This window comes from Numida meleagris, chromosome 1 (assembly GCF_002078875.1).
Source record: "Numida meleagris isolate 19003 breed g44 Domestic line chromosome 1, NumMel1.0, whole genome shotgun sequence".
NCBI classification, from domain to species: Eukaryota; Metazoa; Chordata; class Aves; order Galliformes; family Numididae; genus Numida; species Numida meleagris.
The window spans coordinates 107,296,686-107,313,639 of record NC_034409.1 but is presented as its reverse complement, the minus strand read 5'-3'; the positions used below and the strand labels follow the sequence as shown (position 1 = coordinate 107,313,639).

At 40.8% G+C, this 16,954-nt stretch overlaps 1 protein-coding gene across 1 annotated transcript in view; it reads right to left on the bottom strand.

Moving 5' to 3' along the window:
- LOC110403267 (mucin-19-like) overlaps positions 1-2,629 on the bottom strand; it is a 16,456-nt gene extending 13,827 nt beyond the window's left edge. Inside the window, exons 1-2 of the mRNA XM_021406344.1 lie at positions 2,471-2,629; positions 93-670 (exon numbers count right to left, since the gene is read on the bottom strand). Of these exons, the coding sequence (XP_021262019.1) occupies positions 93-670; positions 2,471-2,519 (627 nt within the window). The 5' untranslated portion in view covers positions 2,520-2,629. The remainder of the gene's footprint in view (positions 1-92; positions 671-2,470) is intronic.

Below are 16,954 nucleotides of genomic sequence, written 5' to 3'. Positions count from 1 at the left end.
GTTGGAGACACGGAGCCCGCACTGCCACTCGCCGTGGCCACTGCTGTGGAACTGGTGTCAGGCCTCACTGTTGCGGCAGCGACGCTGGTGGCCTGGCTACTGCCAGAAACTCCAGTCGTGCTGGCAGTACCAGATGGTCTCATGGGTTCATTCTCTGTCGACGCTTCTCTGCTGTCTGACGTAGTCATGGACGCAGCTGCCAAAGATGTTGCAGGGGAAACACTGGATGTCAGGACGTTCGTTTCATCCGTTGTGCCGCTCAGGTGGGTCGTGGTGGGACTTCCACCGGTGCTATGGCGAGTGGTGTCCTGGCTAGCAGGAGAGGCCGGAGCCGTGGAAGACAGGGGTCTGTCTGTGGACGCTGAGGTGGACGCCATCTGAACCGTGGTCTGCCCCTGCGTGAGGGCTGTTGTTGTCAGCACCGTCACAGAGCCCTGAAGACCAGCAGAGGATGCTGGACCAGACGACGTGAGTGCCATCGATGGCTGGGATGTCATGGTCAACTCAGCTTCAGTGCTGCCTTGGCTGTTGCTTGGCGTGCTGCTGGATGGCACAGGTGAGGAGCCCCCAGGCGAAGGAGAGTCACTGGCTGCTGGCGAGCTGCGCGATGTGGACATGGATGTATAACTGCCATTGTTTGCTCTTGTCTGATTTTCGCAGCCCGCATGCCCTTAGGAATTTAACAAGAGTTACCATTTCCATCGAGGCCATCTGACACATGATTTTCACAAAATACTGTCAGATATCTCACAAATTTCCACTTTTGATTGCTTTCATTTTTTTCATGCTTTAATGCATTTTTTTTTAATAATAAAGAAAAGTTTTTTACTTAGATTCATCTTGTATAATATATATTTTATATGTGGCCCAGCTCAGCTCCTCTTCATTCAGCACTTTGTTCTGATGCCAGAACATTGGACACTCATGTTTTAATTTTTTTTTTTTCAGTTTTTGTTCTGCCTTTCTCCTTCATATTCTTTTTTTACTCTATCAATTCTTCCCCAGTAAATGGATTACGTTTTTATTACCCCTTTTATTTATCTTGTGCTTTTAGCCTTCTACATCATTTTCTTTTTACATTTATATTGACATTTTATAGGAATCTGTTTCCAGTTTATGTAGTTTTTTATTTTTATTTTCTTTATCTCTCGAAGTACTATTTCTGCATATGTCTTTACACTGAAATTTTATGTTTTTATAGCCGTTTTCCAAGGATTGCAATTATTTTTGTAAAATTTTCTCTTCTTTAGTCTTTTGGTTTTAGTATTTAATTCCTCTGTTTTTTGAGATATATATGTCTTCATTGCACATTTGGTTTCAGTCAGGGGAGATTAGGTTTTTTTGGTACCCTCAATCATTGATTATCTTGAGAGAAAATCGATTTATTTTCTGTGTTTACCTGTATCTCTAATTATGATACAATAATAACTACTATTGTTTGCAATCTGAAAAATATTATAGTATTTCTTATACTCCTTAAAAGAAAAATCAAATCCTGTTTCAGTTATGATCGTGTATAGACTAATTGAAATCCATTTCATTTTCTTGCCCCACTAATTTTACCATGATTTTATGTGTTTTGTTCCTTCTAGAAACACATCTTCTGCTGTTTCATTTTAATATTATTCCTTAACAACACTTAGCTGATATCATAGCTCTTTATTTTCAGCTGTGTAAAGCTTCAAGTATCCTCATACAGGTGTACTGGAATAGCTCTACCAAAAAGTTAACTTGTTTTGGCTCTAGGTATCTCTAAAATCAAAGTGGCATTCATCATACAATTTGGCATAGACATAACAGCACGTAATATATACGTATTCTGCAAAATTTCTCCTAAAAATCAATAATATTTCTGCATCCCAACACAGCTTAAATTGTATGATTCTCTGTATGTATCCTTTGGACTCTTAAGAGAAAATAGGAAAAAACACAAGAATCTTATATTCATCTGCATCAAATGTCACGGAACTAGATAGTATGAATAAATAAGAGAGCCCTTCAAATTTCTAGATATTATTTCAAAATTCTCTTGCAGTACACTGGGAGAACAGCATAATTAATATAAGCCAGTCCATATTTTCTTATCTTTCTTTTTGTAAAGAGTCTCTCAGAAGAGAATAATTGGCAAAATAGAGCATTTGTTGATCTCATAACTATAGAATTTAAGATTTAAGGCCAAGAAGCATCACAAAATCTGATCATTCACTGCAGGTTCCATTTATAGATGTGTTTTCCACATATTTTTCTCTCATTCATATATCTATTTGCAGCTTTATGCCCTACTAAAATACCTACTGAAATATACAAATTTAAGAGAAATTACAAAATAAATTCTAACTGTAAATAGTGTATATTTATTTTATATTGATTTTTAGGCAGCCCTCTCCCCAGATTATTGTTTCAAATCCAACTCCAGCACATCCTCTAAAAAATGTTGCAAATTCAAATAGACAAATAGATTTTAACTTACACAGAAAAAGACAGAAAATGAAATGCCAGAGGTAATTCCAAATCTCCATGATGAGTTTTCAGCTCCTTACAGTACTCTCTCCATTTGTGAAACTGACATTTTGGATTGAAGGCGTCAGTAATTCAAGGAGGGTGAGGCTGCATTGTTACGTCTCAGCCACACTTAATCCTTCACACAGGCGGGATCACAGCCAATGTAATGAAATTCTCACACCTGACTTCTGGTATCATAAATTCCAAAGTTTTCAGTTGAAGTATGCTTGCGTTTTTATAGTAGAACAAAGGCAGAATTTGATTCAAAGTCCAGTGCGTCAAAAGGAAAGACTTATGGAATTCATGTGCAGTGCATCACACCCAAACACTTTCATATTTGATGAGCAGGACACTTTAACAACCTTGTGCATGGGTCATGCGTGACTAAGATACAGACCTGTGTTGCCTTGAGCCCAAAAGCCTAACTCTAATCTGGAGATACAACTTCCCTCTGCAAATATTTTCCGTATTTTGAAATATTTTAGGAGTAATTATTGAGGTAATAACTTGGATTTGTATTGGATTAGAATACCAAATTACTACAAATAGTAGTGCATCTCTGCTAGTTCACCTCTTTGAGCTAGGTGGAAAATACTAAATAACCCTCTCATTCTAAGCTGCGTTTTTCCAAATTTTCTTTATTAAGCAAGCTCCTCCTAATGATACGCAGGAGATACTGTTGGTCATCTGCCCTGCGTTCCATCTTCATCCCGATGAGACCACACCCACTTTCCTTCACTTCAGTGACTGTTAATGATAGAAACTCCACACTTTTCTGTGCCTAGAGGCTCATCAGTGACTTAAACATTTACGTTATCTCGTATTTTTTATACCTTTTCCTGGCTCATGTTTGTTTTCAGCCACCAAGTGCTTAGAGGAATGCTGCTCAACACTCAGAGCACTTGTGGCTCTTTGCAGTGTAGAAGGGTTCTCTCTTACTCTGCAGTTCAGAGGGAGTTAATACGTGCGTCTCTGGGGGATGCTGCCACTGCTGGCACGGCCAGAGCTGTGAATGTGACTGAAGTTCTGCACTACCTGCCTGGAGTGGGGTGGAGGGGTGTTTCTTGTATTACGTGTATTCAGATTAGTTGGCCTTTAATCTGTAACCTCTTATGCTTCAATTGTAAAAAGTATTGTTCTGTGTGTCTTCCTTTTCTCCTCCATCTCCCTGGGTGGTTTTCATTCTTTTTCATCCTTTTGCTTCTTTGAAACTAAATGGGTTCTGTTTTCCTAATCACACAAGTTAGGACACTAATTCTCCACCATACTCACCTTTTTTTTTTTTTTTTTTTTTAGGAAAGAATGAGGAAATGAAAGATATAAATGAGAGTAGAATAACCTGTTTCACTGTTATTGGAATGGTCACTCTGGCTTTCCATCGAGAATACCCTATGTGATACAGTTAGTGTCACAGACCTAATGAAAGGGGACCATTACTTATTTGAGGACCTCTCAAACTTCCAAGACCTAGCACATCTGTAACTACATAAGTCTTAGATTTTGCTGAAGCGGGTATGTTTTCTTAACTTCTTTTCATTTTGGTTTTCCTTTGACAGGGAAGTGAGACCAAGGCAAACAGTCCTTGAAATGAACCAAGGAAATGGTACTGTTGTTCTTTCATGTGAGGTTGCATAGCAGATTTCAGCTTCATGCTTTGTTTGTTGTAGGAACTCCCAACACAGTCAGATGTTTTCTTAGCAATCACTAATTTAGACCTAACCTTCTCCCACAGCCTATGCAGGTCCTACTCATCTACTAACAATGTTTGAGCATCAATGTCCTTGCCAACCAGAGTCTTCTGTCCCTATTGAAAAAAGGGCAAAATATAGCCCTCATTAACTTGCTTGCCCAGAATCATCTTCTGTGATACGAAACATATTTTCTACTGCTTAGAAAAGCCATTTATGAGTTCTCAGGCCAGATTACATCAAAACATGCTACCATTTCTGAAATGCTCAGGAGAAGGAAACGCAGTGGCCCCTATATGATAGAACATTTCTGGCTCCTGACTGTAAAATCACAACAAAAACCCAAAAGACCTAATTGAGAGAAACAGTTCCCAGGAGCCTTGAACTCTTTTGACTTCCATCTCCCCATACCCAACTATCCAAAATGCAGCACCATCAGGCTAAGAAAAATCATGGTCTTGGTTTGAAAAGAAATCCAGACAGAAACAAGAAGGGGACTAACAAGGACAAGATATCTCTTTTATTTACCTCCTGGATTTGCAAAACTGTGATGTTCATGTTGAGAAGCATTTTACTGTCATTCTAGTGATCAGAAATTTAGAATGGAAGAAATACGAATACTGAAGACCTTTGTTTCGGTGGGATTTTGAGGCTTTAAAAAGCAGACAAACTTGGTCGTAGCTATATCAAAAGATCTGTAACACAGTACTGCATAACACTGTGTAGAAAAATCGTCTCTTTCTTTCTGGCCAGGAAAGGGAAGAATAGAAAACGATTCTAAACAAGAAAGTCCAGTTCTCCACCAAGCAGCATCACTCACACAGCATCTGCTTCAGAAACACATCCAATAGCCTACTGCCAGAGAACAAATATCCGTGTTAATCATAAACCACAGGTGAGAATTAAGAAATTAGCTGTGGTTTCCAGGGTAGAATTCAAATAGATGTTGCTCAGCCAGGGATTATTGCCAGCAATAACAATGTAAGTTCATTACATAGAACTGGCATGCAAAACTAAAACAGTGACTTTCAAGGAAGATCATGCTGCCTTTGAGGCTTTCTGCAGGATATCTAGTTCTGTTCTCAGAAACCAACAGAAGGATTATGTTAGACACACAGAGAGCAGGCTGCTGTCAACGTGACTACTGATACTCAACATTTTGATGTCTATTTCCCTCTACGTATTTCAGGATTAGAAGAATGAGACTTTTTTTTTTTTTTTTTTTCTAAATAGAACTTCCTAGCAACACTGAAAAGTTCCCTATGTGTAGGAAATCTACATTCTGGAGTATAACACTTGTGACTTTATAGAGCATGTTAAACCTTCTGTATATGCAGATATATAGCTGATGCCAGGGAGAACTGCAGGAGAACCTGACTGGAGTTCTGTGCAATTAATTCATTTCCTAGGTCCTCCACAACCATCTCTTCTCTGCAAAATGAAAATTCATGTTCACAATGTGGGCTATTCATATCACTGCTCTTGGAAGAAAAGACAACTTCTCCTCCATGTATGAGCATATAGGCATCCTAAGCTTACAACTGACCACTCATTGAGGGGCAGTTGTTTTATACTGCCAGGATTAGCAAATAGGAGATTTCTTATGTTCAATATATGGTTTGATGTTATAGCTGAGCTGAAACTGCTGCTGAAAAGGGCTGTCCTGTTCCCTTGCTGTCTGGTTTTGCATCATTTGAATAATGCAGCCATGAAAGGGTGTTGACCGAGTTGGTTGGTCTATCAGAAAGCTCTTCTCAAAAATGTTTATCTTTTTTGAAGGATTCATTTTAACAAGACCTACATGCGAGCTGGCTCTTCATGAGGCCACAGAATCGTGGTATTTGAAACAAGAAGTGGGCACATAAGGCATGGGATATGGGCAATGGATAAAGAGGGTGTGACTGCCCTTCTTCGCAGCTCCCAGGTATTAAATTGACATGACTGCACCGCCATATCACAGCTTCAGCATCTTCTGTGAAACAGTTCATGGTGCAAAACCAGCAAATGTGTCCAAAAACTTTTGAGCTCATTATGATCGTTCCATCTAGTCCAAAATCAGAACTGCAATACTCTTTATCTAGATTAGTGATCAAGACTTTTATCTCACCTACTGCATATTGGAACCAAGAACTCATTTAATAAGCATACTTTTGCTACAGATAATGTTTTATGAATTTTATGAGAAAAGTATTTTATAACTCAATTTCTCCTCTTACCAGCCATTGTCCCCAGAAATCAGCCACACAGTTTTTTAGCCTCTTTGGGCTCAGGCTTTGAACTTTTACTCCATATTGACTCAGGACAGAAATGTCGCCACTCCCCAGAGAATCTGTGACACAAATTTATTTTCACTCTTAATTAAACTTTCAATTGCAGGAAGACTGAATGGCCTTGTTTTGACTCTTATCTGAATTTAAATCCTTTGATTTGCCTACTGAATTAAATTGCGATATGATCTAAAATGCAACATGGTAAAGGCAAAATAAAACCTGCTTAACACTATTTTCAAAAAATGTGTTGCGATAAATTCTCCCTGATAGTCAAAATCAGTGCTGTTCTCAGAGCTTTTTTTTTTCACAAAAACAATTTTTTTTTTCTCAAAAGTTCTATTCTCAAGCCAGCAAACAATGTTAAAGACCTTTCAATGGAGTAGCATTTTTTGCCAGCAAGACCTCTAAATTATCATCTTTTACATGACTTGGACAATAACTATGCATGAAAGCCTTGCTCCAATTTTAGGTTACCTGCCTACACACCTTTTTTGTACCTATATACCTTCCCATGTAAACCATTAGCTCTGCTACAAAATAATGCACAGAATGCTTCCATGGCTAAGATGAGGATTCCAGCTTTCCATAGCCCTTTGCCTAAAGAGTTGTTAATTAGCTTCATGAAACCACACAGAAGGCACAAGGTCAAGGTTTTACAGAGAAGTCTATTCTTTTTTTTCCTGAGATAATGGGAGGAGAAAAAGGAGATGGTAAAAGATCATCACCAATTCAAATATTCCTAAATAGAAGAGTTATGGACTGCTCCTAAACAACAAGGCCAGAGAAATTAGCTGGCTCAAAATTACGCTGCTTGGATCTCCTCCTTCTCACACGTCCTTGCCTTAGAGAGAATCAGGAAGTGAGATAACAGAAACAGAAGTACTGTGAAAGATGAAGAGTTCTAATAGATGATCTCTCTCCCTGGTTCACCTTTGTTTAGAAGCATAAAATTAACTGTTGAGAATGTTACTTCCTTTTGTCCAGAAAAGATATTTGTGTAAGTTTGTAATCTTATTTTTGCAGTGAAAGGCTCCAATCATGCCTTTTCCACTGCCTCACTGACACACACAAGATCTAGATGTCAAGACCAGAAAGAGAAGATGAGATTTCCTCCATGCATACAGACAGCAAATAAGGGTACAGATCAGGTAAGTGACAACAGAATGATCATCCTCAAAGTAGTATGTATATGGGAAAATGAGAAAGACTTCAATCTCCTTTCTAGGTTAATATAGCTGCAGGGCAAGGGCAGCTGGGCTTCTGCTAGCCCTGCCCGTTCCAACATTATTTGTGAGGAAGCCTTCTGCACATCAGATAGAGCAACAGCAAGGGCTTAGCTGTAATATAAAATCACTCTTCTGGGGCCTACTCAAATTGACAGGAGAAGGATGGCACAGGTATTCTTGGTTTTTGGTCAGTTTCATGATTGCTTGTAATCAAAGATTTTGCTTCCTTATTATTGTCTTCCTCTGTAGTCTCTAGCATGAGAACAAGAGCTCAGATTTGTCTCCTGATGTTATTTCTTTGCGTTTCAGTTCTTTTGAGAATACTGTTTTCTTTCCTCAATTTCTTTAACAGAGTATGATTTGCCCTTTGGAGCGCAGTTAATTGAATACATGTCTAGCTCTCCTTCTGAATTTTGGAGACCTTCTCCACTGACCTTACCTGGCCCTAACCTTCAAAATACATAAATATTATCTAGCAAGGATTTTCCCAGAAACCATAGATGTAGTAAAGTTATGTTATTTCGAGGAGATTCAGCTGATGACTCTTCATTAAAGCATCAGTTCTTTCAACAGTATTTTTCAAACTCATATCTGAGCCCTGCAAAGGAAATAAGCCTGAGAAAGTACAAACCCAGAGTCAGACACAGCATCTAAACGTTTTCTTTAGATTGCATATTTGAATCTAGTTATGGCTACAGGCTCCCTCTTGTATCCTTCAAGCATCTATGAATTTTTTTACTTTTGGACTTTAAATGACGTTGGTCATTTAATAGAAATACTGAATACCCAGTGCTCACTGCCATCGCTATGGCTTTGAAAAGTTCTACCAGTTTGTTGGCAATGCCAATCCCTTAAGGACCTAGACATCCTGCATGGTGACACACTGTTGGTAGTGAGGATCACTGAAGTGTTTAAGCAAGGAGGAAAGGCCACATGCATACAGTTACAAGCAAGCAGTTGTGACAGCATAAGTGACAGCTAGATTACAGCTTCACAACACAAAGCTGAAAACAACTCAAGGGTAGACAGCACAGAACAAGAGTTCTCATGGCCAAGAAAATAATATTAAAATCATTAAAAATATTCAAAATAAGCAGAGCAAACTCCAAGCCTTCTAAGTCTGTACTTTGCAACTGGCAAAGTTGCTTGACTTCAATGCCTCAGGATCTCCATGGTAACTGCCATTTGAGATTTTCAGAACATTTTACGAGCAAGATTTAGGTATATTTTACAGCATATCTGCCTCAAGGGTTTTGCCAAGTATCATTTCCCTGATTTTATTAATAGAGAAACTGAGTGCTTACATGTCTTCTTTAAAGTATTTACACAAAGGAGTCCCTGAAGACTATGAATACCACTGCTCATAGTATAGAAATCTGTACAGTTCTCCCAGAGACAGTGTTCAAGTGAACGGGTGCAGCAAAGCAACTGGTATGGCAGAGAGGTGGAGGACTGGTATGCTGGAATTTCAAACACTTGGGAAACTTTCTGTTCCCCTCAAGAAAACTTAAATCACTTAAATATATGAGATTAAACAAAGTATGGATATACATCCCCTTGGTTTATTTCAACAATATGAATGCAAACAGAATAAGTTGGTGAGAACTGTGCGTAGAAACTCTTACTGTGTAGTAGGTGAACAGAGTCTGAGAAACTTCAGGAATAACACTATAAGTCCCTTGTTTGGTCTTGAGAAAAAAGTTTGCCACTTCCTTGTGATGTCTGTGTTACAATCATGGTGTGAAATGGCTGAATGACTTAAAGTTTTGTGCATTTCTTTACATGATTGCCAGCACAAACATTCTATTACAAGAATTTATTCCTCTCTGGCATTTTATGTAAGATCAGGTTGGCATTTCTGCTAGAAGTGGTATGAACCTTGGCTCTTCAGGCATCTGGCTACACTAATAGAATCAAAGAATGGCTTGGGTTAGAAGGGACTTCAAGGATCATCAAGCTCCAACCCCCTTGCCACAGGCAGAGCCACCAACCACCATATCTGATGCTAGACCAGGCTGCCCAGGGCCCCATCCAACCTGGCCTTGAACACCTCCAGGGACGGGGCATCCACAACCTCTCCAGGCAGCCTGTTCCAGCACCTCACCATTCTTTCAGTAAAGAACTTCCCCCTGATATCCAACTTAAATCTTCCCTCCTTCAACTTAAAACCATTTTCCCTTGTCCTGCCATTATCTACCCTTGTAAAGAGTTGAGTCCCCTCCTGTTTGTAGGCTCCCTTTAGGTACTGGAAGGCTGCAATGAGGTCACCCCGCAGCCTTCTCTTCTCCAGGCTGAACAAGCCCAGCTCCCTCAGCCTGTCTTTGTAGGAGAGCTGCTCCAGCCCTCTGGTCATCTTTGTGGCCCTCCTCTGGACCCTCTCTAACAGCTCCCTGTCTTTCTTTTACTGGGGACCCCAGACCTGGACACAGTCCTCCAGATGGGGACTCTTGAGGGCAGAGTAGAGAGGGACAATCACTACCCTCTCCCTTCTGGCCACCCCTCTTCTGATGGAGCCCAGGATACCATTTGCTTTCCGAGCTGCAAGAGCAAACTGCTGGTTCATGTTAAGTTTTTCGTCCACCAGGACCCCCAGGTCCTTCTCTGCAGGGCTAAAATAGCAGACAGGAATTCTTTGCTGGACATTTCAGTCAAGACCCCACCATTTCTGACTGATCCAATTATCAGATTATGCCAGATGATGTCAAAACAAAGCTAGCAGCCAGCATGTGTGCTCTGCCCCTTCACAGAGAGTCTATTCACCTATATGTCTGACATCAGTTCGCTCTCAGCTGTCTTCCTACGGGTAATGATAACATAGGATTAAAATGAGAGCACATGGCTCTCAGAGAACATTTACCCACTCTTCGAGTGCTACTATCTTTCTCTTCATTTAGCAGTTTTTCTGGCATTCTCCACCAAGGAAAGCAGAAAAAAATACAGATATCGATGGCAGACCCCTCTTATTTCTTTCCTGACATCATCTGGAAATGAAGCCTGGAAATGGTCTTTCCTGACAAGCTTTCCTTGAAGATCCACCTTAAGTTCCAAAAGCGGTAACTGAGAATCATTTCACTGGTTTGTGCATCCTTAGCCAGGGCAATGCCACAGGCCCTGGATGTTTGAGGAGCACTGTCCTTTGGTCACACAACAGAAACATGCATGAGAATTGTCATGGCTGTGTGCATCCACAGTGACATTTATCTCTATATTCAAACTGCCATTCTGGATGACATACTCCCTTGCTACGAACCCACTAAGCTGTATCAGTGAACAGCAATGATAGCGTATCACAGAAGGCTCAGGATAATACTGTGGCCTTAATACAGAAGTTCTCAATGAAGTACATCTCAGACACTGTAGCTCACCTTACCCCACAGCATTTCATTTCAGATCAGCATGACTATAATTCTTATTACTTCCACTACCAATTTTTTACACTGAAACCTCTTCAGGGAAGAGGTAGTCACGTCCTACAGAGGGTCAGCACCAAGCACAGTGACTCCACAGCCAACCCAGCCTCCCTGCTCTCAGTTAAGACAAATTAGTAAGAAAGTTTGTTTAGCATTTCCATCAACCCTTTCTTCTAGTTACGGTTGAAGAAATGAAAGGAAGTGTGAACTCAGCCTCAAGAAACGAAACCAGGCTGAACAAACCAGATGATTCCGAATCAGTCTTGCCTCCAGCTGCTAGCTGAGAACTCTCTGTTCAGCTCTGCTGAGTAACAAGGGGAGGCAAAGGCACGCTGGTGGGTGAGGTGAAGGGAGTGGGAAGCAGGCGAAGGAAGGGGCCTTTCCTCTGTTGTGTAATCCAGAATGCACACTGCAGTGCTAATAGTGATATGAACAGTGCCTTCTAGCCTCCAGTCCTCCTGCTGATGACTTAAACAGCGCATGAATAAAATTTATGGGGAAAGATTTATATACAAGTGTAAAGAAAAGTACACAGCCAGAATACTTAAACAAATACAAGTAACCTTGAAACATACACCCTTACTGGCTTCTTGTTTAACTCTGTTTTCTGTTGGTTTAGTGAGGATATTTTTATAAACCTGACTCCACCTATTCAACAATACAAAATTAACCTACAGTTGTCAGGTCAGAATCTGCATTTGTTCAATAAGGAAAAAAAAGATGTCAGAATCTGCACTTGTTCAATAAGGAAAAAAAAGAGAGCGAGAGAGAAAAAGTGCAAGTTCTCATCTTATCATTGTGGCTCTGTTTTTTTTGTTTGTTTGTTTGTTTCTTCAGAACATTCTTTTGTGCTTGATGCTGGAGCTGAGGTGTGTGTAAGTGCCTAATGGCGCAGCGTGACACCAGGATCGTTAAGGGCTTTTTCCATCATCCATTATTACTATGGTGGCATGCTGCAGCAAACTGCACCCTGCTGGCACCAGCCACATGAGGAGAGGCCTGAGACTACACTGACTAAGAGGAAGTTTGGGAAGCAACCAAGGCTCACTCACATCCCAGCTCCTCAAAGCACAAGAGGGGTAGATCTTCAGTAGGGTCAAAGCATGTTCAGGATGAGCTGTGCTCTCTAGTAAGTGGAAGAGAAAGAGCAAGAAAGTCTGCCTCTATTCCTTCCTAAGCACTACCGGAAACAAGTCAACAGGCTAAAAGCACCATGAAGCTATACCTGAGTGCTAAATGTCTTATATTATAAACACTTGCTTTTGTACTCTTCTGTTCAGACACTTAAAGGCATCCTTTCCCTCTCCAAAAGGTTGCTCTGCAAAGCCCCTTCTCTTTGCTACCCATGTAAGCAGGAAATAGTGCTCTGAGTCACTGTCACAGCTGGCTACAGAGTCAGGTAACCAGATCACTCCCAGGATCAGCAGGTCTCATGGAAAGCTGGGCAAAACCATTGGCTTAAGTAGGTAGCACAGCTGGCCTCCACAAGGTCAGGTTGGAAAAGGCATTCAGTGGGCTGAGTGTTTAGGAGTGAGCTCTGCAACTCTCTGAAATGGAAGTCTGTAAGTCAGAAATACAGTGGCCTGAGCTGACACACACACACACAAGCTTCAGCACTTGCCTTAGAAATCTCAGACCTGTGTAGCAACCTCTCTTATTGAGCAAAAACCTCACTGGCGACAGAGAAGGAGCAAAACTTCCACTACAGTGTTGCTACAGGTTTGCACATGCCTTTGCTGAACACTCATCTCCAGTCAAACTTCAGTGTTCTGGAGTAACTTGATCAATATTTTATCCCCTCTGCCATTATGTATCACCAATGTTTTAAATGTGGATTCTCTAGGAAAAGAGTCATCTGATACTTTGTGCCTAGACTACAACTCTACCTTCTGTAATATTGCTTTTGGGAGTAGTGGATTGCAGTGTGCTGTTGTTACTGCTCTGCCTCAATGAATTATGCACAGAAGGCAGGTAAAGAGGGAGTTTGGGCTGTCCCAGATAAGCACCTTTGAACTGCCAAGACTCCAAAACATATCTGTAAGGCTCCTCTTCAAAAACAGCAAGAAATAAGAGTCCAAGTTCAGATGCATCTTAGTCCTTGGGACGTTCATGGAGAAAAGCCCCCTGGAAACCTTCTCTTCCAGGAATATGAAGGAAAAGAAAGTAACTGGGAACAGCCAGCATGGATTCACTGATGGCAAACTGCCTGACCGGCCTGAAAGCCTTCTACAGTGGAATGCCTGGCTCTATGGACAGGGAGAGAAGAGCAGACATCATTAATCTTGGCCTTAGCAAGGCCAAGCAAGCAATTGTCAAAGCTTTCAACAGTTTCTCCCACAGCATCCTTGTACTCAGTCTGGGGATGTATGGACTGGATGGATCAAGACAAGTGATTATTTCCTTTAATTCATAGAATCATAGAATCGTTTAAGTTGGAAGGGACTCTTAAAGGTCATCTAGCCCAACTCTGCTGCAATGAACAGGGACACCTACGCATACATCAGGTTGCTCAGAGCTCAGTTGGAAGTTGTGAGCCCACAGAGGGAATCTTTTGTTCAGTTTTGGAATTCTCCAGTGCAAAAGGGATAAGAGAGACTGAAGCAAGTCCTGAAAGAAGTCGCTAAGATAGCTGAAAGGCTGTGCATGTGACATTTTGGAATAAAACAGAGGCTTGAGAGCACCCTGGTCATCAGGCACAAAAAAGAGCCCTCTCAAAAGTCTGCCAGTAACCTCAGGTCCTGGAATAACACATCTACACACCATTCCATGGTGCTTTCCCCACAGCTCTGCAGGGAGTGCTTTGGCTTGGGTGCTATCGGCAAGGAAAGAGAGATGGAAACTGTCATTCTGTGCTGCTAAAGATATTGGCCTTATCTGTGCTTTGTGTTTGTATGTCAGATGATGTCAGCTCAAGGTATTCCTTTTTTAACCAAGAGAGATACTCTTGGATAGTCTATAATGTAAGTGTGGTTAGATCAACATGAAGGCGTCTTAAGTTGGAAAAACTTCTGCCCTTCACTATGCAGCTCACTAATTCTGGTATGAAGGCATCCTCTATGGGGGACATCTACTATCACCACTTCAAAATAAACAAATATGACAACACTAGTCTATAGAAAAAGGCTTTTTTGTGTTGGGAGCCCTAGGAGGTGTCTTCACTGTCAAAAGTTTTGGGAGATGTGTGATTGCTAGTCAGAAACAACTATCAGACCTCTACCGTTTCCCAGGCACCATCACGCTCCAACTACAAGTTTTTGTGAGATTTGCTCCCATGTCCTTCCTCTTTCCCCCTCCCTCCATGTTTACCTGCGGCCAACATGAGACTGGAAGCCATGCCTATACCCACAAAGAGCATGTGAGAAGAGATATCAAGAGCACAAAGATGACCCAGCAAAAAAAAAAAAAAAAAAAAAAAAAAAAGTCTATTTTTCCGGATTAGTCAGTGCATGCATGGATTCACTTTATAAAAACCTAGTCATATTTCTTCATTTGTTCTGAAACTGTCTATTTGATTTAGTATTTTAAAATAGACAGATTAATCCACACTGGCACTGCTTAGCCCATGACTATTTGCATTTCTACTTTCTTACAAACTTTTCCTTTACAGGACGATTAGCTGCCCCTAACTATAGACAGACTTCTCATTTGTCCTTGTTTCCCCTGTACTAGCACCAGGAAGCAACAGTTTACCAAACCATATTTGACTCATGTCACTTGGAATTAGCAGTTATTAATCCTGCTGCCACTACAGAAGTACAGGGGGGCATAAAAGCTTATTTTCTGTTTGGAAAAGCATGCTCTCTCTCTTAGGGTGGTTTTCTCTCTGATAAATTATTTATTCAGTCACATGCTCTCATAGGGTCCTAAAAAGGACCCACTCTTCTACCACAAAGACTAAGATTTGACTCATTTTGGTTGGCTGCCCAAGCATCTTAAACTCCCCAAGCTGCTCCTCCTTCCTCCAAGTATGGAAAACCTTTGCTTCTCCAAGCTTCTTTCTGGGAAATACCACTTCTGAAATTTACCACCATTTGCCACCATGGGTGGGTCCATTTGGCAGGTGCAGCAAATGTACCTGATAAATTCCAACCTTGCCAGAAGCTCACTAGTCTAGTTTTTCAGGGTATTTTCAGCCAAACTGTTGTTGGTTGAAGGGAAGATCTTTGAACCAGGATTAAAAAAAATACTTTTTTCAGTAGTGATGCAACCACACTGCAGGATACCTCAGAGAGATACAAGTATAAATGCAAGTTTTAACCAAGAGATGTAGTTCCCCCTTACCTTCTAGCTGATCAAAACTGGAAAAAGCCAGCAGGTGCAGGACAGAGCTAACAACTCACCTAATCTTGATGCTGGCTGACTAATACCTCTGCTCCGCTTGTTCTCTTAACCAGGGCAATTCCCTGAGAAATCAGTTAACAGCTTTGCCAGTTGTTTATTTATCAGTGGAGAAACGGAACTATAAAATTGACTCATTCTGACACATCTAGAGGTCAGTGACAAATAAATGTTTTATTGTGTATAAGTAAGGGAATTTTTACAATACATGCTCATACACATGTGTGAAAATAGAAACCTGTAGAGATAAAATATCAGATGCATCAGACCTCAAACCCTCTTTAATCCAGAGGACACTTTCCAAACAGAGAGGTCACAGGCAGATGAACAAAAAATACATTTGACAGCATAGTGGACACAAAACTATCTGAAGGAAGGCTCACACTACCCCCTGCCCTCCAAAATGTGGCCCTTTGTTTCTATTAGAGGTCACGCTGTGCGCTACGTGATGCATTCCCTCACTGGTGCCAACCCAGATGACCATAAATGCTCAAACTGTGTCACTGGCGGCAGTAAGGGAAGAGTTATTTGAGTGGCTTAAAGATGTAGAACAGGACCTGTATTATGGAAACTATTTATGTAAGAAGAAGCATAGAAATTATTCAGTACTCAGCTCTGTAAAGAAGACTTGGATCTGTATGGCATTATCTAGAATCTGCTGTTCACCAAAGGGCAAAAAAAAAGCAACAGAAAGACATAATAGGCATTGGGTGTTTATAAGACAACAGCACACAGCAAAGAGCAACAAATAACAAACAACTAAACTATGATATCTGTTGCTATGTGAAGAAGTCTAGAAGAGAGGGAAGGAATGAACGAGAATATTCCTTTCTGAGATTTGTACCACCAGCACAGACCTTAGAGATATTTACAGAAGAGGCAGCTGGGGAGAAAGCTCTTTCTTTGATCTGTGTGCAGCTCCTGTATCACACATGGACAGTCTACTGATGATACAGTTTTTGTGCACAGTTCCACAAATCCCTTTGACAGCTAAAGCCACATATCTAGAATGACACAAAAGAATATGGCGTATGCATTGCAGCAATAAACGCACGTTGCCAAGATATGCCAAGTCATTAAGCTTTAAAATCTGCAAAAAAAAGGATAATCCTTGGAGCAGTTTATATTAGAAATATTAAATATGTTCACAGTATAAAAACAATTTTTGTTCACTGGTAAAGAATGTGATAACTCCTGTTTCTTAGTATTTATATCTAGCATCTATTGAGTGCTATGCAAAGCACCTATGAGCTATACAGGAATTTGTATACAGGGGCTGAGCATTGCCTGGGGTCTGAGTTAATGCAAAGCTTTTGAGAATGCTCACAACATCCCTATCAGCAATAGTGTTTGAGACATCTGACACTGGTATTGACAACCTTCTTCTTCATCCTTTAGGACTGATTAGCAAACCTCTCATTAGGAGTAGGCCCCATTTGTCCAAGCCATACAAAGACACAGCAGACAGTCCCTTTCCATCACGTACACAGGTATCTACCCGCATTTTAGAAGGTGAGCAG